Source organism: Emericellopsis cladophorae, assembly GCF_022114955.1.
Source record: "Emericellopsis cladophorae strain MUM 19.33 chromosome Unknown NODE_2_length_1295279_cov_118_880017, whole genome shotgun sequence".
Taxonomy (NCBI): domain Eukaryota; kingdom Fungi; phylum Ascomycota; class Sordariomycetes; order Hypocreales; family Bionectriaceae; genus Emericellopsis; species Emericellopsis cladophorae.
In genome coordinates, this window is record NW_026250927.1 from 1,127,194 (window position 1) to 1,148,004 (window position 20,811).

At 54.7% G+C, this 20,811-nt stretch overlaps 7 protein-coding genes across 7 annotated transcripts; 2 read left to right on the forward strand and 5 right to left on the reverse strand.

The window, feature by feature from the left end:
- Positions 1–424: 424 nt before the first annotated feature.
- Positions 425–1,336, reverse strand: J7T54_007113 (uncharacterized protein; the record flags this gene model as incomplete). Its single annotated transcript, XM_051510785.1, has 3 exons — positions 425–752; positions 806–1,268; positions 1,333–1,336. 3 exons carry the CDS (start codon positions 1,334–1,336, stop codon positions 425–427), a joined length of 795 nt encoding a protein of 264 aa, XP_051366326.1.
- Positions 1,337–8,451: 7,115 nt separating this feature from the next.
- Positions 8,452–10,601, forward strand: J7T54_007114 (primary-amine oxidase; the record flags this gene model as incomplete). The annotated part of the gene is made up of 3 exons (XM_051510786.1): positions 8,452–8,502; positions 8,565–8,996; positions 9,045–10,601. The coding sequence occupies 3 exons, from the start codon at positions 8,452–8,454 to the stop codon at positions 10,599–10,601; spliced, it is 2,040 nt and encodes a 679-aa protein (XP_051366327.1).
- A 25-nt stretch (positions 10,602–10,626) lies between these two features.
- On the reverse strand, positions 10,627–11,169 carry J7T54_007115 (uncharacterized protein; the record flags this gene model as incomplete). The annotated part of the gene is made up of 1 exon (XM_051510787.1): positions 10,627–11,169. The coding sequence occupies one exon, from the start codon at positions 11,167–11,169 to the stop codon at positions 10,627–10,629; it is 543 nt and encodes a 180-aa protein (XP_051366328.1).
- Positions 11,170–11,727: 558 nt separating this feature from the next.
- J7T54_007116 (trk family potassium uptake protein) lies at positions 11,728–14,280 on the reverse strand (the record flags this gene model as incomplete). The annotated part of the gene is made up of 10 exons (XM_051510788.1): positions 11,728–11,929; positions 11,997–12,040; positions 12,101–12,815; positions 12,877–12,991; positions 13,056–13,403; positions 13,450–13,488; positions 13,573–13,800; positions 13,866–14,002; positions 14,056–14,176; positions 14,232–14,280. The coding sequence occupies 10 exons, from the start codon at positions 14,278–14,280 to the stop codon at positions 11,728–11,730; spliced, it is 1,998 nt and encodes a 665-aa protein (XP_051366329.1).
- Positions 14,281–15,111: 831 nt separating this feature from the next.
- J7T54_007117 (ankyrin repeat protein) lies at positions 15,112–16,607 on the reverse strand (the record flags this gene model as incomplete). The annotated part of the gene is made up of 2 exons (XM_051510789.1): positions 15,112–16,412; positions 16,472–16,607. The coding sequence occupies 2 exons, from the start codon at positions 16,605–16,607 to the stop codon at positions 15,112–15,114; spliced, it is 1,437 nt and encodes a 478-aa protein (XP_051366330.1).
- Positions 16,608–16,963: 356 nt separating this feature from the next.
- Positions 16,964–17,730, reverse strand: J7T54_007118 (uncharacterized protein; the record flags this gene model as incomplete). The annotated part of the gene is made up of 2 exons (XM_051510790.1): positions 16,964–17,364; positions 17,430–17,730. The coding sequence occupies 2 exons, from the start codon at positions 17,728–17,730 to the stop codon at positions 16,964–16,966; spliced, it is 702 nt and encodes a 233-aa protein (XP_051366331.1).
- Positions 17,731–19,997: 2,267 nt separating this feature from the next.
- J7T54_007119 (uncharacterized protein) lies at positions 19,998–20,783 on the forward strand (the record flags this gene model as incomplete). Its single annotated transcript, XM_051510791.1, has 1 exon — positions 19,998–20,783. One exon carries the CDS (start codon positions 19,998–20,000, stop codon positions 20,781–20,783), a length of 786 nt encoding a protein of 261 aa, XP_051366332.1.
- Between the last annotated feature and the right edge of the window lie 28 nt (positions 20,784–20,811).

The window sequence follows — 20,811 nt, forward strand, 5'->3', positions numbered from 1 at the left end:
ATATCAGCATTGTTCGCTAGCATTAGATCAACAGCGTGAAAAGATTGGATACATAATGGATTCGGAATGAGCCCATGGAATGATGTCGCGTGCGTGGGACGAGACATGTGTCTTGGGTCTTGCCGAGACATTCACCATGTTTGTTTTGATGTGTGTGTGTGCATGGTCCGTATTTGTATTGTGATCTAAACATGCATGGTAACACGTCCATGTCCATGGAACGCAGAATAACAATATGAACGAGTGGCAGATGTGCCGAGTTTTCCCAAATACACCCCTTCCCAAGAAAAAAACGCCGTGGATGAGCGACACAAAGCAGCAATAACAATAGTTACGATGAGTTATGTCCATCCGAGCAAGCAAGCAAGCACGCGCAAGACCGGCCGTGATATTTCATATACAAGAAAACCCCCTGGGCCAGATATCACCTTTTCCAGAACTTCCAGGAGGGCGTCTCCGCAGGCTGGGCTTCCGCCTTGGGCATAAACACACCCGCTGGGTCCGAGGAGTCGCTCGGTTGTTGGCCGCCCATCGACGGCCGGGCGAGTACCTTGCCCGCCTCGGCGGCGCGCGGGTCGCCTGGGCCCCATGACGGGCGGGTTTGGGAGCCGGACTGCTTCTGGTTCCATGTCCGTTGGTGCTCCTTCTTCTTGAGGTATCGGCGGCGCCAGATGCAAGCACCGACCCAGATGCCGACAATGGCGACGACAAGGACGACGAGCATGACGATCCACTGCCAGTGGTTGGAGAGCCTGCCAGGACGGTTAGTGTGTTTGCTGACGGGGGAATATCAGGGGCAACGTACCAGTCACCACCAGCGTTCGAGTAGTCGGCCGTGCCAGTTGTCGTTGGTCGTGCATTTGCACCTCCATTTCCGCCCTGCGTGCCGCCTCCTTCGTTTCCCGTTGTCCCGGTGCCTCCGTTGCTGTCGCCTTCGCTCGTGTCGTCCCCTGTGGTTGTATCGTCCCCTGTGCTCGTGTCGTCCTCCGTGCTGCCGTTGGAATCACCCGAGTCGGCGATATTGCACGTCCTCTGGAACCACTGTTGGATCAAGCCCATCGACTGCCCTTCGGGACACACGTCGGAGCAGACGGTCAGGCTCGTCGCCAGGGAGGACACCGCGGAGTCGGCGCAGAAGCATTCTGTGTAGGTGGCCATGTCGGACGCGGGCACGGCGGGCGGGACGCAGCGGTTGTTGGCGCCGTAGAGGGCGCCGCAGTCGACGGCGCATGGTGGTAGGATACCAAAGTCGGGGATCATGACGGCCGCTGGTGGTGCATTCTTGTCAGTAACTCGTCTTGCTGTTGCGTTGTGTGCTCGTGGGGAGCATACTCATGATGACGGTCTGTTGTTGGGGTGATGCCCAACTCCGGCGACGCGCAGACGGTGTTGTAGAGTTCAATTCGGCCCCAGTGCACAATCGGTCGGAGGATCGTTCGGTGGCCTGGATTCAGCGTGCCCACACGCGGGCAGTGGTCAGGGGATGCTCGCTCGAGTCGCGTGAGTTCTGTCGGGGGCTGGGATGGGATGCACAGGCGAGAGGCAGCCGTCGCGCCGTCTCGTTGGCGGTGTTGGTTATCGTACGATCCGTGGCCCAGTCAGCCGGTTGTTCCGTTCGAGTAAAGCCAAACGCAGCGGAAGGTGATCGATGCTTGAGGTGTCGCGAAGGCCGGGGGTTGCGTGAGCAAGAAGGAGAGAGGCGAAGTACCGGTGCGAATGACGGATAGTTGACACGGGTGACGGGTGCGAGAAAGTAAGTGCCTAAAGGTACGGTAAGGTAAGGTAAGGTATATTGGTGAGATGGCACGGAATGATGGTGTGGATGACGGCGGGAAAAGAAGGTTACGGGCCTGGAATGCTCATTCTCCAGTCGCAGGACTCCAGCACAGACGTGGTGGATCCAGGGCTTGGCGGCGCCTGTCCCGGTGCAGTCGGGCTGCAGCCAATCCTCGATGAACGCGTGTTGATCCTGTTAAGGTTTCTGCGGCCAGCTTGGTGTTGGTCGTTAGCGGTAGGTACGTCGAACATCAATGCAGCATTCAGGGCTTTATTAGGCTGTCCACGGAAGGAGACAGCGACAGCGAGTGAGGGTGTGCTGCGACCGACCATGGCGGCTTGGCTCCAACGTCAGCAGGTGATTACGCTTCACAAAACAGGCGGCACAGCCTGGGACAACACGCTGCAATTTGCGGTGGTCGTTTGCGGCGGTTCTCGTATCCCATCATCACGAGGTGCCTGGATCCAGTGCTCTGTTTAATAACTTATCCATTATTAGTGAGCAGCATCATGGTGACATGGACAGACGACTGATGACGCTTTTATCATTACTAGTACCCTTTGACCTCGCTGCACGCATGCGTGCTTCCCAACCACCGGCCATAATGTCACTCAAGCATACAGCATGCTGTCGCCCAGGCCGGCGACGTCCTTGGCTCGCAACTCGTTGACGTCAGGGTAGGCTCAGGCCCAGCTGATCTAGATCAATCAAGCGGTGAACCCCGATTCATCAGCTTTGTTTAGCTTTCATGCCAGAGACACGCATGGAATTAGGTGCTATTAGGCAGGGCGCACTAGCATGAGAAACGAAGCAAAAAGAACTTCCATTGCCCCCTGCATCGGATGCTTGTTACTTTGCAGGCCGGCCGTCTGAGTGAGTTTTATTGCGCCCGGGTCGGCGGCATGCTGACGCTTGGCACCTTCCGTGCTGGGACTGTGCGGTGCCTCGTAGTGCCCGCTAAGCCACGCTGTGCCAAGGCCCAATTGCATACCAGCCACTGGCAGTCAGCCCCCTTTTTGGCACAATGTCAACAAGACCATCATGGGATGGATAAAGTGTGTACTCTGGACGTACTGAAGAGACGGTTAGAGCAGCTGAGAATAATGCGCAGCCTACCTAGGCTCGCCAGGGCTTCTTTCATGTTTGCAAGGATACACTATGAATGCCATTACTGGTCGGGAGCAAAATCAACTAGCTGTTGGCAAAACAATGCCAGCGTTGTTTAAGATTATGCTAGCAGCGAGACGATTCAAAACACCATGCCATGAATGAGCATTGTATAAGCCTCAAGTCCAAACTCAAACGCCAGCGATACGCCCAGGAGCCACAACTTCAGGGTCGTGACGCCTCTATAGGTTTCGGAATGTCAGTATGAGAAGCGACAGACGACATTACACGGGCTGCCTGCAGGGTGGGCAGAACAGCCCAGCAGCAACCAGGCGATTCCTTCGTGTATGTAGTAGCGGCTCGTTCTTTCGTCTGGACCTCAATGAAATACGAGGGTCGAATGAGGAGTATTGAAGAAAAAAAAAAAAACCGGGTCAGAGTATCAAGCTATGAGTATGAGAAAATAACACAGAAATGCTCCAAGATGGGCTGAACAAAAATCGCAAGGGTTGAAACAAACACAATCGATACTTAATCAAAAACAAGTGAAGGGTGTATAAATATCATTAAGAAATTTTAACCTCACGGCTGCCCCCGTGGCCTAATGGCTAAGGCGCTGGACTTCTACTTTGTAGATATGTCTTTATCTAGAGATTGCGGGTTCGAGTCCCGCCGGGGGTTCACCTTTTTGCATTTTCGTCCACTGGGAGTTGCGTGTCTCTCCTTGCCGTCGAAACTGTTTATTTTTGCACTCCAATGCCAGACGCACACCCGCGCACACCTTCACCTCGCAGCTCGAGTCTGTGGGCTCCTATGCAAGCTCCATTGCCCCGCCAATGCTATGCTGTCCATCAGTTGATAAGAAGTCCAATCCTCTTGAGCCAGTGTCCCTTACCGCTCGACTTGAGCTGAGCACAGCAGTTGCTTGTCACCAAACAACGACTCAGTGATGAGTTCGGTGGCTAGCAGAACGGGGGAAAGCCAAAGCCCTCCACATATTCATTGAGGACCACCTCGACAACATCGGCTGATCCATGCACAAGAGTGCCACCGTTTCTGAGCTCCATGCCCACGTAACAGGTGTCAAGTACTTCCTGCACTGCATTGGCAACGTCCTCACTGAGACGAGAAGGGTCAGCCTTGTCACTTGTCTCTGGGTTCTGGGAGATCGGGTCCTACCTGGTCACTACAGTCTCTTGGAACCTGAGGGGCTGCCCGTAGACCATGCTTTTCTCCCGAAAGCAAAAGACTGAGCCTCGGCCGAAGACGGTAATGTTTGCGTTGTGGCCCCGGATAAATTCGAGACATTCTTTCATGTCCTCTTCCTGCGCTCACCTTAGCCCCAGACACTGCACTGCGACACTCTGAAGAAACCAACAAGTCCAGGGCCTCCGATCTTAGTACAGCAGTCTGGATTGCGCTTGCCGTTTTCTTTAGCCTCTGCAATGGACGAATACCCTGGGCCAGGAGGGCCTCGGACGCAGGTTGTGTTGGCGCTTGGCACAGCTAGAACGGTGTGATTGAAGACAAGGGCAGGCAGAAGCACGCAGAAGAAACCAGATAGGTGCATGATTGTTTAGGTGAAAGTTCGAAATGATTGAGTTGAATGCTTCGGGACTTGTGTGATGCGGGCGTGAGTGCTGGGAGGAAAGCTCCCAAGGAAAGTAAAGGTCATTTTATGTCTGATTGGGCCGCGCACGCTGTAGGCGAGACCTGTGAATAACTGTGAAGAGCTGGAATGCAGTGATCAATTGCAAAACATTATCAGACGGGTTTCGCCGAGTCTTGGCAGCTCGAGGCGACTTGTAGTCTGCGCCATATGGTAGTTATGGACAGTGGAGACCCGTCTTGAGAGCTTTGTAAACATCAATCACTTGCTCGACTCGGAGTGGCTGCTGTAGCCTGAGGATTGGATTTATGTGACATGCGTGTTCCTTCGGAACTGAAAATGGTGAAACGCGCACAAGTGATGAACAGCTTGGAAGGGAGTTCCACTGCAGTGAGTTGTGATTATCGGAGCAGCAAAGAACTGGGGAACGCCCTTTCTTTCAACTGGGAAAAGTTGCTACGTCACGGCTTCTCTAGAGTAGTAGAAGCGAGCACACGATGAGTAGATACTGAGACTTGGTGATTCATCGAACATGGGACTCGGCCATTCCTCGCGGGATCTGTGCTCACGGATGGAGTGACCGGCAGAATGAAGTGTCCCTGTGGTGCGACGGTCGGGCCTTTGTATGATGACTGGCCGGTTGACCTGATTCATGTTCCCGGCGGAGAGCTACTGGGCGGAGACGCCACGGATCTGTTTGAGAGCACATATATATCATGTCACACACGTACAGGTCTCAAGGCGGCCTCGAAAGAAGGTGATGAGGACCGCGAGTGCTACCCTCCCGGAGTCCCAGCACAAAACCGGGGCACGGCTGCGCCCAGGACCTCGCCCTGGGAAGTTCAAAGTCCCTGAAAGAAGCCGAATATAGTGATGGATCATTGGCGGCAACCACGCCACCATGCAGGTGCCAACCTCACTTGCTCGAGGGACCGCCTTTGCACCACGACCCTGACCGCCTCCCCGCATATTGGGGGCCATCTCAGCGGGTGGCGTGGTTGCTGAGAATACCAGAGGTAGATCTCTGTCAGGACTTGAAAGACACACAAGAGCGACCTTCCCCCCATGATAATCAGTCGAGTCCGCACACGCCACAACTGATGGCGCCGACCAGTGGCCGACAACCGCAGCACATCGTAGGCTTGATTGCTTGGTGAATGATGTTTCGTTTCGGTTGGAATATTGAATCTTGACTTGGCAGGAACAAACAGGCTCCACGTCTCCTGGAGTAGTTCCATCTGGCCAGTCTGATTGAAACGGCAGCTGGTTTGCGTTGCACGCAAAACACTCTGGCTTGTACGACCACACGATCACGCCTTTAAGACTTTGCGAGTTCTACGCCATCCAATGAAGGTGATGTGTGGATTTGGGGCTTTTATACGTAGTACTTACTTGGCTTGGACAAATGCAGGGGTCATCGCTTCGTCCAGGATTAGTTGATGGCTATGTAGGAATCCGATGGACGGACTCTATTAACAAATTGCAACACACGCCCTGCATCTCTATCCACACGTTTCGAGCGCCCGCAGCATTCTGCGAGAACCATATCATTGGTATATGTCAGCCCATGGGCCGTTACACCATGCAAGACAAGGTCCAGCGTCCGCGGAAGCAACCGTGCCAACCCCATACTGATCGATGACCAGTGATTTCATATCGGCCATCCCGGGCTTTTACTGAGCCCAGTGCCACGTGTTGATCATCCGGCCGGCTGCCGGGAGGAGATGGACGTCATTGACTGCAGCGTATCCGGCAGAGTTGAGTATGTCTAACTGCAGCTGCGACAACGGGCGTGACATTGTGAGTCCCAACGCAAGATCGACCCATATCCGTGCTGGCTGGCTTTTTTGTATTACCCCCGCTGCCCTAACACCGGCGCTATTTTGTTGCAAATATTAATGCCGTGCTGCCGAGAACCCGCAAGAGTGGTACGAGAGACAGACTCTACAAACCAGAAGACAGGAGACGATGCGACCCAGAGTGTCGGTGTAGACAACAGCCGGTCTGGCTGCGGTTCAGGTTACACAAGGTCGCTAGTCCATCTTGAAGATTGCAAAAGGATTCTTCGTGGAACCTAGGCCGAAGTCCCGCGTCATCATTCAGCTGCCCAGTGCCCTCTCCCAGAGTCCATCCTCCCTTGCCTCTTCTGGGTCAAGAGGACGGCAGAGAGGTCCCATGAGCGCGGATACCCGCAGATCTGGCGTATGCTAGACATCTTCACCTGACAGAAGTCTTGGCCTGTGTAACTTCTTGCAAGTCCAATACTCTACTGCGGACGAGGAGTTCTCGCACGGCGTTATCAAATGACATGTCATGTCTATAGCTGGCCATTATAAACCAAATCGGCAAATGTCAACGCTGAAAACGATCCTCTGCGTCCTCAAACTGGCAGATAGTCTTGGGGGTATGTCTTTATATGTATGTCTATAAGAAGGGAGAATAGATTTAGTTCACGTAAGGACGTTTGCATGAACGCAAAAAGGGGCTCGCCGACTCTGGTTGGAAGGAGGCTGACACGGTTGCTTGGACATTTGACCAGCAGGCCATAGTTTCATGCAGTGCTGGATGCATGGAGGGCTCTGACGTGGCCATCTTGGAAATTCCTACGCAGCCGATGAAGTGTCAAACCAAAGCTGTGCAAGTCCAGCAGGTTCTTGGCTAGGAGGGGGACAGCCAGTTGAGCATCTAGAGTCCTTTCCGTTGTGCACCTTCGTCTAGACACGGCTACTACTATAAAGGGGGTGCGGTGACCGTCAGTAGAACATAAGGAGTGTACAGCTGCATCACCTTCCGAACTCACTTGAAGAGAGCAAGCATTCAAGCAGCGAATAGATAAGCTGACCCCAAACCTTTGAGACCTCATCTTCAGACACGAAGCCGGCATGTCCAACCAAGAGACTCAGGCAACTCAGAGGGAACAGTACTCCACAGAATGTAAGCCTCGAGACTCATGTTTGGCTTGTTTGATCACTCGACCGTGTCTGACACTGTCACCAGCTTCGACTGACACTACTACTCCCATGGACCGGTTCTTGGCCGAGTCCAGCACCGACGCCCCCTGGAACAACATTGCAGAGACAGAAAGGCAGTCAAGAGAGCCAACGTCAGGCAGTACCGGCAACTCCACAAACAAAGACAGTGGCGTGTCTTCGACTCGCGCCACCCAGGGCTCCAGTCCCAAGGACAATGGCAGCGGATGAGCTCTCATTGTTGCGCCTTTTGTCTTTTGGTGTGCATTGCCTGATGTCCTGGTGACGTATCAGTGGACAAGATATCACGTTTCTACTAGATAGAGAAATACGAAAATACTTTGGTTGGTTTTGTTCATGAATTTGATGTCACGAATATGATAGATAAGTCGAAATACTGCCCTACCCTATAGCACACATCCCCTAATGCTTCGCCTGATCAATTGATCCCTAATAGGAAATGGCTTGATCATTCGATTGCCAAAGAGGAAAGCACATCTGTCAGCTACATTCTGCCATCTTACGTCGTTGCTCCAGGGGCACCACCCACCACTGACGGACACGGAGCTCACGTACTGGGGTCAAGTTCAAACCTTCGTAATGTGGAGAGCAACACAGTACACTCAACATGAACCCGAAAAACATCTTTCAAGACTGCCCGAGTCCCCCGCGCACTTATTGTACTTGGTTGGTCCCTAGCTTAGTGCGTGCCACTCCACAATATGTACAAGTCCCCATCGATTAGCGGTTCGCATCCGCTAGCGGATCTATTCCGTTGGCGACTGCACTCTGCGGGGACTGGACACTGGACGCTGGGCGCGCCCTGCTCGTCATGACTTGTCCTCCTGGGCGCTGTAATTAAGACTGTCTGTCTTATTCACTTTCATTCATACACTTCGTGTCTGGTATCAAGAACTTGTTCCTGACATTGGTCAGAGAATTTTCTCACCAGCTTTCACCATCAAAGGCGCCTCATCCACTGTGAAGCCATGACACCACCGCATCCTTTCCAGCCGCTCAGTCCAGCCGAGATCCGCGAGGTACAGTAGATAGATGCCCCTGCTCTGGACAGAGTACAGCTCCGCTGATATCGCGAGAGCAGGCAGCTCGAGTCGCACGAGCCGCTTTCCCCGGCCAAAGTCCAAACTTCAGAGTCATCACGCTTCAAGAGCCACCGAAGCAATTGATGATACAATGGCTCGAAGCGGGTGAGCAAGGAAAGCCAGGCGTTGAGCAGCCACCTCGGGCGGCCCGCGTGCAAGTCATAATTCGCGATGACACTGGCCCCGGACAGCTGCACGAAGTGCTCATTGACCTGGACAGTTTGACTGTGGTGCGAAAGGAACATTTGCCGGGCAAACACCCATACATTGACACGGAGTACATGCAAGCCGTCGAGTCCGCTTGCCGTGCCGACTCGAGGGTCCAGCAGGAGATCAGTAAACTGCAGCTACCGGCCGGAGCTACCGTTGTCATTGAACCCTGGGCCTATGCGACCGATGGTGAGATTGACGTATCTGAGCGCACGTCCATGGTGAGTCTGACTGAGCCGCGTTGTGGGCGGCGATGCTGAAAGGAATAGTGCTGGTTCTACATGAGACTGCTGGAGAGTCCTGATGCCAACTACTATGCCTATCCCCTCGACCTGTGCGCTGAAGTGTCGGAACGGTTGGTGGTCACCCAGGTGTACTACCTCCCATCGTCCGAGCACGACCGCACGTCTGACGAGGGCCGACCTTACGATCATCGCAAGGTGCATCCGACAGCTGCCAGCGAGTATCATCCTGACCTAAGACCACCCCCACGCTCTACGACCAAGCCGTACCAGGTGCATCAACCAGAGGGTCCTTCATTTGCGACAGATGGCAACTTTCTCACCTGGGAGAAGTGGGAAATGCACGTTGGGTTCAACTATCGGGAGGGGCTGACGCTGCACAATCTAAAATACGACGGGCGAAGCTTATTCTACCGGTTGTCACTATCCGAAATGTTTGTCCCCTACGGCGATCCTCGACGCCCGTATCCCCGGAAAGGCGCGTTTGACCTCGGCAACGACGGGGCTGGGATCAACGCCAACAACCTACAGCTAGGGTGCGATTGCCTGGGGACCATCAAGTACTTTGATGCGTGGCACACCACCAGTACCGGCGAGCCCCTGAAGCTACCCAACGTGGTCTGCTGCCACGAGCAAGACGACGGCATCCTCTGGAAGCACACCAACTTCCGCACGCAGAACGCCGTGGTCACGCGCTCCCGCATCCTGGTGCTCCAAACCATCATCACGGTCAGCAACTACGAGTACATCTTTGCCTTCCACTTCGGCCAGGATGCGTCCATCCACTACGAGGTGCGCGCCACTGGCATTCTATCCACCGCGCCCATCAACATCGGCGAACAGGTGCCTTACGGGACAGTCGTCGCGCCTGGTGTGCTGGCGCCATACCACCAGCACATGTTCTGCCTAAGGCTGGACCCTGCCGTCGATGGACATAAGAACACTCTTCAAGTTGAAGAATCACGTCCGCTCCCGGTAGACGACGACAATGTGCACAATCCGTATTTCATGGGCTACGAAGCTGTGAAGAATGAGATTGAGGAAGAAGGCGGACTGGACCTCGACGTGTCCAAGAACAGAGTGTTCAAGATCATCAATGAGAACAAGGTCAACCCCATCACAGGCACGCCCGTGGGACTCAAGTTGATACCCCATTACAGCCAGATGCTGCTTGCGCACCCAGATTCCTTCCATGCCAGGCGATCCGAGTTTGGTAAACATGCTGTCTGGGTGACGCGCTATCAAGACGACGAGCTCTTCCCGTCAGGTCGATACACCATGCAATCGCTGGGAGGCGATGGCATCGAATCGGCGATTCAGCGTCGTCAGGCCGATCCGGAAGGCTCAAGCTCTGTGCGGGACGAGGACATTGTGGTCTGGCACACATTTGGGTCCACCCACAATCCGAGGATCGAGGACTGGCCTGTCATGCCGAGCGAGAAGATGACAGTAGGGCTCAAGCCTGTCAACTTCTTCAGTGGGAACCCAGGTATTGATGTTCAGAAGTCGACGCAGGATCGGAACAAGAGTGCCCTGGTGGATGGGGATGCTGGTCGACATAGCTGCTGTGCGCCGGAATCATAGACATAATGCTGAACTCTTCGCTGCCTTATGACTCTAGGCCCACAATCTTCTCCAACTCGACAAAGTACAGAGCGTCCGGTGTGACGGAATCTGGGATCTTGTCACGTGGAAACGGGGTCGTCTCCCCCGTCTTCACGTACCCACGGCGCATGTACCACGAGATCAGCAATGTCCGGGTCGATAATGCGTTGAGCCCAACCCTCGTGATGCCCCAGCGCTGCTGACCGTAGTCCTCCGCGTAGGCAAGGATCTTCCGTCCAAGGCCACCTTGCTGATGTTGCTGCTGGATGGCGAGATGGAAAATCATGCCGCGCCCCTGCTCCCTCTGCGCGACGGTCACAGTACCCAGGAGTGTGCCGTTGTCGTCAAAGGCCATTTGCATGGCGCTATCTGAATCATTGATGATGCCCAGAACGACGTCGAGCTCCAGGCGGAATCCAGATCCCAGGCCCAGATCGTCGACCCAGCCATCCCTCGAGTCCTCTGCGCGAAAGGCAGCCTCTATGAGCTGTCGGAGCTCCTCCGCATCGTCGACGGTTGCGGTGCGGAATTGGAGCTCACCAGCCATGGTTGAAATTCGATGCTGTGATCAAAGTGCAGGTTGAGAATAAGAGATGGTGATTGTGATGGCGATGGCTGAATGAAAGGGTTGGTAAGGGATGCTCAATGTGTGGCACAAGCACAGCTATTTAAAAGTGTCATGTTTGTCCACGGTACATGTAGCCTGAAGGGCGCGCATAAATGTACGTCCAAGGGCGCTGTTGACAGATTAATACGAGCATCACCGCAACCACAGGAGGGGGGTCGTCTTGGGGGGTGCGAATACCGCCAGGGCGGTCTAATGAAATATTTAGTTGACTATCTGAGCCTTGAAATAAGCAGCTTAAAAGCTTCAGTAGCTGGGTCGACGGTGACTCAGAAGACACCGCCAGAGCCGTCTACTACGAACGAAGCAAAAGGGCACCAACATTGGGGTGACATTGGATTTCAATAAAACATGGAATAAGTCTGAGAGAAATTTCTATCCATGTACGAAAGGCCACCTCTTGTGCACAGCAGATAGTACCCCCTTATGTCTCTATATCAAGATTGTCACTTGCTGGCGTTGGGGGACCTCCCCAAGCTCTCACGGTTCGTCGTCCCTCTCGTCTTGTATATGCAGAAGATCTTCATCGGGAAGCATGATGGCATGGTCAAGGGAGTAGGGCAGTCCGCGATGGCGTCCACGAATCATCATAGCGCAGATGACAAGTTTGCCAAAGACGCCAAACATGCCGCTTAGGGATGTCATGACGGTGGGGTAACCGAGACTCAGGCCCACGTTGCCACTGTAATAATGTCAGTGGTAGTCCATGCATGCCAAAGGCCATAATAGAGCACATGGAATGAACATACTATGCAGAGGTGACCTCGAAGAAGATGGTCCAGACAGTAAAGGCCTATGCGGGAACGCTCAGGGTCAGTTCAGGACCAGTACAAGACGAGACAAGAAGACTTACGGGCTCGTCTGGGTTGGCGATTCTCTCCGCCTCTGCGATGCACAGACAGAAAATGCCGAGAAAGATATACCACAAGTCAAAGTTGAGCTGGTTCTGCAGGTGGGTCATGACATAGGACCGTCCATTTGCTTCGTTGAGCGGGCCCTCATTCGGGTAGATGCCGAGCGACTTCTCTTCGTACGTGTTGGACGCCCTGATGCTCAGCGCGATGGGGAAGATGGCAATGTACATCATGACCATGAGGCTGAACTGCACGGCTGGGCTGACGCTGGCGAGATTGAAGGACGACGTGCCCGTGTGCCGGGAAGAGGCGGCCTGGAAGATGGCCGCGAGGATGCGCTTCCCAATGGGGAGGGCGTTGACCTCGGGGTTGTCCAGATCGAGGACAATGATCAAGAGTGTGTCGATAAAGTTCAGGGCGAAGATGATGCCAAAGAGAATCCAGGTGGGACCGCTGGGGAAGAGGAGTGTGTAGCAACGGCGTGGGTACTTCAGAAGGAAATGCAGAGGCTGTTGAATCGACGATCCCCTTGGCGCGATTTTGGACAAGGTCCAGATGACGAGGCGGAGGAACACGGGGTACAATGTGTTGCCGGCGAAGGCGAGGAAACTCATGATAAGCATGGGCCATGGGGCGTCCCGGAAAGAGATCATGGAGTCGGGGGTGAGTGTGAAACCCAAGTTGTCGACCATGGTCTGCGCCGAGTAGAAGGCCCTGCCAAAGTCAGACTGGGAAAAGGACCAGACAGGAGTAGTATTGTTTCCGTGGCACATACCACCAGTTCTTGTCCTGCCCTGCCTGTTGCAGGACATTCGTGTACTTGGGACTGGCGTATTGGACCCAGCCGACGAGGCAGATCGCACCAAAGATGTGGAGGCCAAAGAAATACGCTGCGAGAGGGTTCAGCACGTCAGTCCAGCTGTTGTAGGGATACAAATTAGACAGGGGTCTTACTAAACACAATCTTCAGGAGCAACTTGAGACTTTGATACTCTATGCCACTCAGTCGCTCGCGATCTTCCTTGGTCAGGTTTTGGAATTCTCCGTTGCGCCCAATGGTAGCATGGCGAGACAAGGACAGAGTCTTGTCGAGCTCAACGGCCTTGACTGGAGGACGCGTCATGCTTGAGGCGCGGGAGTTGCGATGCTGAGACCGCTCGGTGTCGAGGATGAGCATGGATCGAGCCACGCTGGCAATGTTTCCGGTTGACGGAGCAAAGGTACCCGAGCTCTTGGGGTTTCGTCGACGGAGATCGGCGTTGCTAGAGCTCGCGATGGTGTCTACAGGTTTTATGGCATCGTCTGCGTGGTTAGTGAGGGCTATGCCAGGTTATGTTCGTGTACGCACCATCGTAGCTCTTTCGGTCCACTTCCATCAAGGGCGAGCCTAGTACGGGGGATTTGTTAGTCGTGCTGGACACTGGGAAGGAGTCGACAAAATCAAGCCCAAAGTCAAACAAAGCACACTCACCATGTTCTCGATCGCGAGGCCCTGGGATGTACAGAGTCGAGTCCTCCCTCGGGAGATTCGCAGATGGATCAATGGTGATATGTCGGCCTATATTCGATGGGGCCTCGGCTGCTACAGTGTTGTCCGCCGTTTCAGGGTCGTCAAGAGTCTTGGGCTCCTCAGCGTCTTCGATATCCTTCTCTGGCTCTGGGGTTTGTCGACCACGTTTGCGTGTGAGAAGCTTGGGCGCTGCGTTGGATTTCAGTGTTATGAAAGCAAAGGGCTGAGGTGTCTTGTGAAAGATGTATACGCACCGACTTTCTTGAGATGTTTGCGGAACCAGAATAGGCGAACGAGGACCGTGAAAGCATTGATGAAGCCGAGGTTCGTGAACATGGGGATGAAATATATGTACAGCTGTTGGTACAAGTAGAGTTCCTTTACGTCGACGCTGTGCAAGGTCAGCAGCTAGTAAGTCCGCTGGGGGAACGGCGGTAAACGTACGTATTCAAGCCTGACTCGGTTGATCCACTGGCACCAAAGAAGTAGGCATCGATGGCTTTCAAATTACCGGCCGGGTAGAGGATGACCAAGGAAAGAAGGCCCATGAAGATGATGTAGGCATCTGTCGAGCCGTCAGCGAAAAAAGCCAACCGGCCTCCTAGCCAAGTCTCACTGACAGTGAATAGTCACAAAATTGATAGGGGGCTTGAGCTGTGACCACTCCATGACTGGGAAAGAAGTCTCGAGATGGACTTGGAAACGGCGAGTAGTGCAGGCTGTGCAAGCGATTCAAGAAGCTTTGTATTAGAGTTTAAGTACAGTTGCACTGCATGTACGAGCCAAGGCTGTTCTCGTCCTTAATATACCTGGCGGGCACGGGCTTGGCGAGACAAAGCCCTGGATGTGCTCTCAGCTAGAACAGAGGTACCGGACATGAGAGTCATTGCATCGGTTGGCCAATTTTGGTACTTGAAAATCATCCTGCGAAACTAGGCTGGGAGGCCTCTGTTTACCGTCATGGGCATGGCGGCTGCAGGACTTGTTGACCGCAGCAGCTCTCGAGGCATCACGCGCCGCGGGATACTTTGGAGGCGAGTTCCGCCAGCAAGCTGTGGCACTTTCGCTCGCTACAAAATACCTCACTCCCTCACTGACCTGCCTCTTTGTTAGTAAAAGGACTCGTAGCTTGGTTGCGCCCCCGACTCCCGCGTCTGGACAAGATCGATGCGTGGCCCCTCCCACGCACTAACACCGGCATCTTTACCGAGGAACTTGTGCGTAGCGCCCGAAGCCTCAGCGGCACGAATCACAGCGCAGAGGTTGGGCGGTCAAGACAAATACGGGTCCCAGTTGGCTCGGAATGCTTGCGATTGTGTAAGTATAGGGTAAGTTGAACCAAAAGATCACAACGCTGAATGAATCCTGCGTCACCTGGAATGAACGCGCTTTTTTTTTTTTTTGTTTGAACAGGAGAGAAAACGATGCATTCGCTTAACTTAGCAAAGGGTTCTTTTGCCGCAACTTCCGCCGCCTAGAAGTCTCACCAGTCTGCTCCACCTAAGGGCTATCGTGGCCCAGACTCACCCGGCTGGGAGAACCACGAAACGCAGATGGTCCCAGGAAACCAAAGGTCCCTAGCGGTATGCTGAGGCCGTGGACGACAATGCTACAGAGACAGAGGAACCACACGACCGTCCTGATCAAGCTACCAAGGTCCTCGACGTCGCTGCGTGGCACACCATTCTCATCCGACAGATGCATCCGGATAAAGTCAAGACTGATGAAGATGTAGTAGACGGCAGACACGCCAATGGGTCCAAAGAAGCCCATAAAGGCAGCTTGCCTCCTGTCGGCAATCTGTGGAATCCACCAGTGCATGCCGAAAATGCAGGGAAGCCGTCTCAGAAGCAGTACGGAGATCGCGAGGAAGAAAAGCGTGCCCAGGCTGGTGGTCGCATCTTCCACGAAGCGGTTCCAGGGCATGTACGCACCGTACCACAGGAAGACGGAGACGTTGAGGAGCATATCGACCGTCGGCTGCAGCGAGTCGCTCTCCGTCTCCTCGCGAAACCAATCGTCCCACGTCAGCGCGTTGCCCGCGATGAAGCAGGCGAGCACCTCGTCCGTGCCAATGAGGCCACAGGTCCCGAGCACGAAGAGAGCGAGCGCCACCGCAAAGACGAGAAAGCTTTCGCGATCGACAAAGTTGCGTTTCTCGCACCAGTACAAGAGCTCCTTGCCGATCCAGCCCACGACGGTGCCGTACAGGATGCTAAGGAAGATCACGTAGCACCATGTGAAGACAACCCAGACACCGAGTCCCTCGCCCAGACCCCCGCCCGAGGTGGCGCCCGCGCCCACAAACTTGATCAGGTACAGGGCGAAGAAGAGAAAGGGGTACCCAAGTCCGTCGTTGGTCCCCGACTCGGCGATGATCAGGTCCTGTAGGTCCTTGGGGATGTTCTGGTCAGCAAATTTGCCCTTGACGATGACGTTGGACAAGATGGGGTCTGTAGGCGTCACGCACGCGCCTGCAGCCAGTGCGTGCAGGAAACTCGGTGGCCCGGCGATTAAATACACGAGGAGGCTGGTAGACAGCCACATGCACACCATCCCGGGCCCGACGAGCAGAAGGAGCGGCCTCCATTCTCGAACCAGGTACTTGCTGGGCAGTTGGACGCCTGCAATGACCAGCTGAACGCCCAGAACTAGGCGCGAGAAATTGACGGTGATGGAGTCGAGATTCTCCTGGCATTGCGCCTCGGAGACGCCATACTCGTTGCACTGTGCGTAGCTCCGTGGGCGGATAAAGTTGGCGCCAGCAGGGCCGAGTCCAATGCCAACGAGGAGAGCGATCACTAGCGACACAGATTAGAAAAGTGAGGGGGGCTGGCGGTGGACGGTGGAGGTATCTCACAAGCTTCCGACATAAAATAGTGCTCCTTGAGTAGGTAGGAGACGAGACCAAACAACGACACAAAACCTCCGAGGACAGAGGTGATGATGTTGAAGTTGGTGAGTTCGAGGGGAACGGCCCAGATGTTGGGCGCCATGGTGTTCAATGACCTGGCCTGTCGTGGACGGTCAGGATGGAGGAATAGGATGGAGAGAGGGGTTTCCAACATTCACCGAGATAAATACTCGTAGACAAAGGACGGGTCCACTCTGAGTATGGGGTTTACAGTGGAAAATGACCCGGTATTAACGCAGTCGATATGCTTCTCGTGAGGAGGTGAACGACCACCTGACCAAGGGTCTAGGTTAGGCACGTAGCCAAGCCTCTGACGTCGTCATCATGCAGACAAAACGAATGCACGTGAACATTGGCACGATCGGGCCACTGTAGCGATCATGGTCCTTGCTGTTTGCTTGTTTGCTTGTAGAGAAACGACGATGGTCAATCAATCTGCTAGTTGGACACGTAGTCAATCAAGGAATCCACAAAGCTACGCCGCCTCTCCTCCTTGGGGACCACCAGCACCATGGCCTTGACCGCCTGCGTATCCGTCGCGCTACTGGGCGGCAGCGTCACGCTCCCAATGTCATGGAAGCCAAAGCCAGAAAAGAGGATGTAGCCCAGAGGCCCGGCGACAGCCGTCAGGACACCGCCCGTCTTTTTCGCCTCGGCCATGCCAGCCTTGACGAGGTCGGTAGCATAGCCCTGGTTCTGGTGGCGCGGGTGCGTCGCCAGAAGCTGCAGGTAGCGATGCTGAGGATAGTCCTTGAAGCAATCCGTCTTGGCCTGCTTGAGAAGCGACACGACCGCCTGTGTGCGCGAATCACTCAGATCAGTGTGCACCGTGGGGGGCTCTGTGGTGACATGTTAATGAACCGAATCGTGAAAAGAAAAAGCAATGGGGACAACAATAACTGACTTGTCTCTTTGGTATCTGCCATGCTCGAAACATCCCAGACGGCCACGGCCACAATCTCGCTGGCGTCGCCTTTGTCCTTGCTGCTCTTGCTGCTGGCGAGATCGACGACCTGCACCTCCCAGTCTTTGTTGGCGGAATCGGCGTGCTCCAGGAGCAATTTGACAATCTCCTGGACGTATGCATCGTCTTGTGTGGTCTTGGAAGGCACGAATTTGGCCCAGAGACGATCGTTGTTGATGGCCGCGAGGATGACGTCTGTCACAGCAGGTATGTCGTCCTTGGTGGCGGTGCGTGTCTTCATGATGGCGCTGTGGAGGGGTGGGGGGGGAGAGGGGAAAGAATAAAGACAAAAGTAAGAAGTGTCAAGAGGTCATGCACAATCCTGTTCCTGGCTGGCGGTTGGTTTACTTTATAGATGGTGGTGATGTGCAAGGCGCGACGTCTGGACCACGTACCGCTGCGATCATCAGCCCATTCATCGTGGTCAGGTCAGTTGGAGGGTGGGCAGCGGGCTGCCTCCGCACGTGCAGAGGGTGACATCGGGAGAGACATGGACCTATGCCGCTAATCGTGGCGTCGCAGGCGGTTCAGCAGCATGAGAGGCGAAATGGAGCGCTAGAAACGGAATGTCTAACTTGGATGTCTAGATCCATTTGGGACCAACCCTGGGTCCGGAGGAGTAGTAATCAGCCCGCAAAAGGCATGGCGAAGCTTAAATAAAGCATACAGCAAAACCTACGGGGCACGCACCTTTGGCGGACCGGTGCGATGACGGCCAAGGCTCTGGGGCCTGTAGATGCCGAGTGCCGAGTTGGCAAACACTGACAGGTCGGTTGGCAATGCAATGAACTCGAGCATACCTACCGTGCATTGCCGGCTTGTTGCTCCAAGAATGAAGCTGATGCTCACGATACTACTCGTGAGTTCTCTCCCATACCTGTCCGTTGTTTGATGGGAGTATACTTTAGTAGACTTGCTGCTTGCAGTGTCCTTTGGACCGTCTTTTGATCCTCGTTCACAGCAACAGCCTTTCCCGAAGCCAGGCTCTGTTCCTTGGTGCTGCATACCCCGTAAGTCTGGCTTGATATCAGCCTGGATTCTCCTCACCAGTGGCCAGGAGACGCGCAATGGATTCCCAATTCCAGTGTCGCGGACCGTGCAGTCGGCGGCCTATCCAAGTTCCTCGTCTTGGCAGCTTTGGGGACGTTCACTACGTACCACGATGGAAATTTTGTTTCGCAAGCTTTCACGTGTACGTCCATGCAGGTATTCCCCTCCTGTTCAGCACCTGTGATTCCTGTCACAGATCCGCTACCGGCATTTGAGGCGTCGACGTGCAACAGGGAAGCCCCCATGTACGCCAATCAAAAATGGCCGCTTAGGCGGACTGGAGCGGCCAGGGATCCGCGTACCCACATACCGATCGCAGGTCCACCATGTACATGTAGGGGCATGGGTCAAGCTCAAGCCTCCAGGACATGCGTGCGTGCGTGCGTGTAGAGGCCGGCATCATTCACTGGCGAGCTGAGCCGCACTCGGTCAAGGATGTATATGTATATGTACGTACATCACGCATGGTGTGCAGTCGACGCTCCCCCTGGAGCCTGCCTCTGGCTTTCCCTCGTACTCAACGAGAAGGGCGCAGCCTGGCGATAATAGCATCACTCTCCCCTAATATTCTTAGCCTGACTGTCTGATACCAGACATTGACCAGCAACGTGAACAGAGAATAGTACGCGTAATTCAACGTGGATTGGTGAGAATCCAGCGCAAAAGCGCAGCAAACACCCATGTCCGTCCCGCATCCCATACTCCTAGTGTCGAGGGCCCCGCGCAATTGCAACTATGCGGTTAGACGGAGTCCACGTCGCCCTCGCCTGCCAAGGGAACAGTCATCGTGCTCCTCCCGCTAATTGTCTGCCATTTGATCTCGTGGACCCTGGGAAAGCATCGATTTTTTCCTGTTGCCGACATGTGCTCGCCGAAAGCCAGCCGGTCGCATGTGTCATAATTACGCTCCAGCTTGTCGACTTGTGAGGGACGGACCAGACCTTGAGGCCTCCTGCATGAGGTGAGCTGTCTGGTGCTGGATGGATGGATGGATGGATGGATGGATGGCTGGCCGGAACAGGCCTTTTCTCCTTTGCATGCGGTGGGCCCAGACCACCACCATGTTGCGCGCGCTGTGAACTCGTCCGTACCTAACGTAGATAGATGGGTGCCAATGGTGCATCAGGCACTCGGTGCTGATCTCTATTATTACTCCTTACATAGCACATTCCCATTCAAAGACTGGTCCCGCCTTTTCCTTCTTCAAGAGCCGCCCACCGCCACCACTCCTCGTCTTCGCAGCAGAGTACACAGAGCACAGAGATACCCAACTTGTCTTCTTGTCTGGCTATCTATCGCCCAAGACCTGATCTGCACACCCCGTCCCTCCTCTTCGACGACTTGTCATCTTGGCAACCGTCCTCACTGCCGAACGCCACCTCCACAGCTACCTTGAGCCTCAAGTCACCACACACCCGAGCTCACCTGCAATTTTGCCCTCTCCCAGCTTTGGCCCGAATGCCCTCCCTGCGGATTCGCCCGAGAGGAGACGACTCCGTTCCCCCGAGCATCCGTGCTCGCAATGTGGGCGTGATCATTGGCTGCGTGATTGGCATTGCGATTCTCATCTTCCTCATGTACGTTACCATGCGTGCCCCCTCCACGCCCAACAAGACTGATCCATTTCCGCACAGACGGCGCCTGTTCGGCCACGCCAAGCGCAGCAGACGAGGGGAGAGCATGCTAGGCGCGCCACACAATGAACGCTCCAGGTACCTCGACACGGCACAGTTCATGCGGTTCTGCGCCCGACGGGCCCAGCACATGCAAAGGGCGCAGAAAAAGGAGCACCTGCTTACCACCGAGGAGCTCGACGCCGTGGCTCCCCTGACGACATTGGGACAGGCATCCGCGCCCACCGCAGAGACCATTCAAACCTCGGACCTGGGCCAGATCCGTCGTCCACCGGCCGCCGCCCTCCCGCTTGGCGCGAGACTGGACGTCAAGCCATCGATGCGGCCCAAGTTGCCGCCCGTCTTTTCACTGGCGCCGATAGACGAGAAGAAGGACACAGCAGGGCGTGTCACGGTCCAGGAGGTCCATGCTCCGTCAGAAGGACCGCGGTCGGACGCCTTTCTGTGTTCCGTGTGCCTGGGAGAGGCGCAGAACGAGGACGACATCCGCATCACGCCATGCTTCCACGGGTTTCACGATGACTGTCTCGCAGAGTGGCTCACAATGTACCAGAATCGCTGTCCGCTGTGCCAAAGGTGTCTTAAACCAGGGGGAAAGGAGTCAATTTGAGCCTTTGTGATCTTTTTCGACTTGAGCC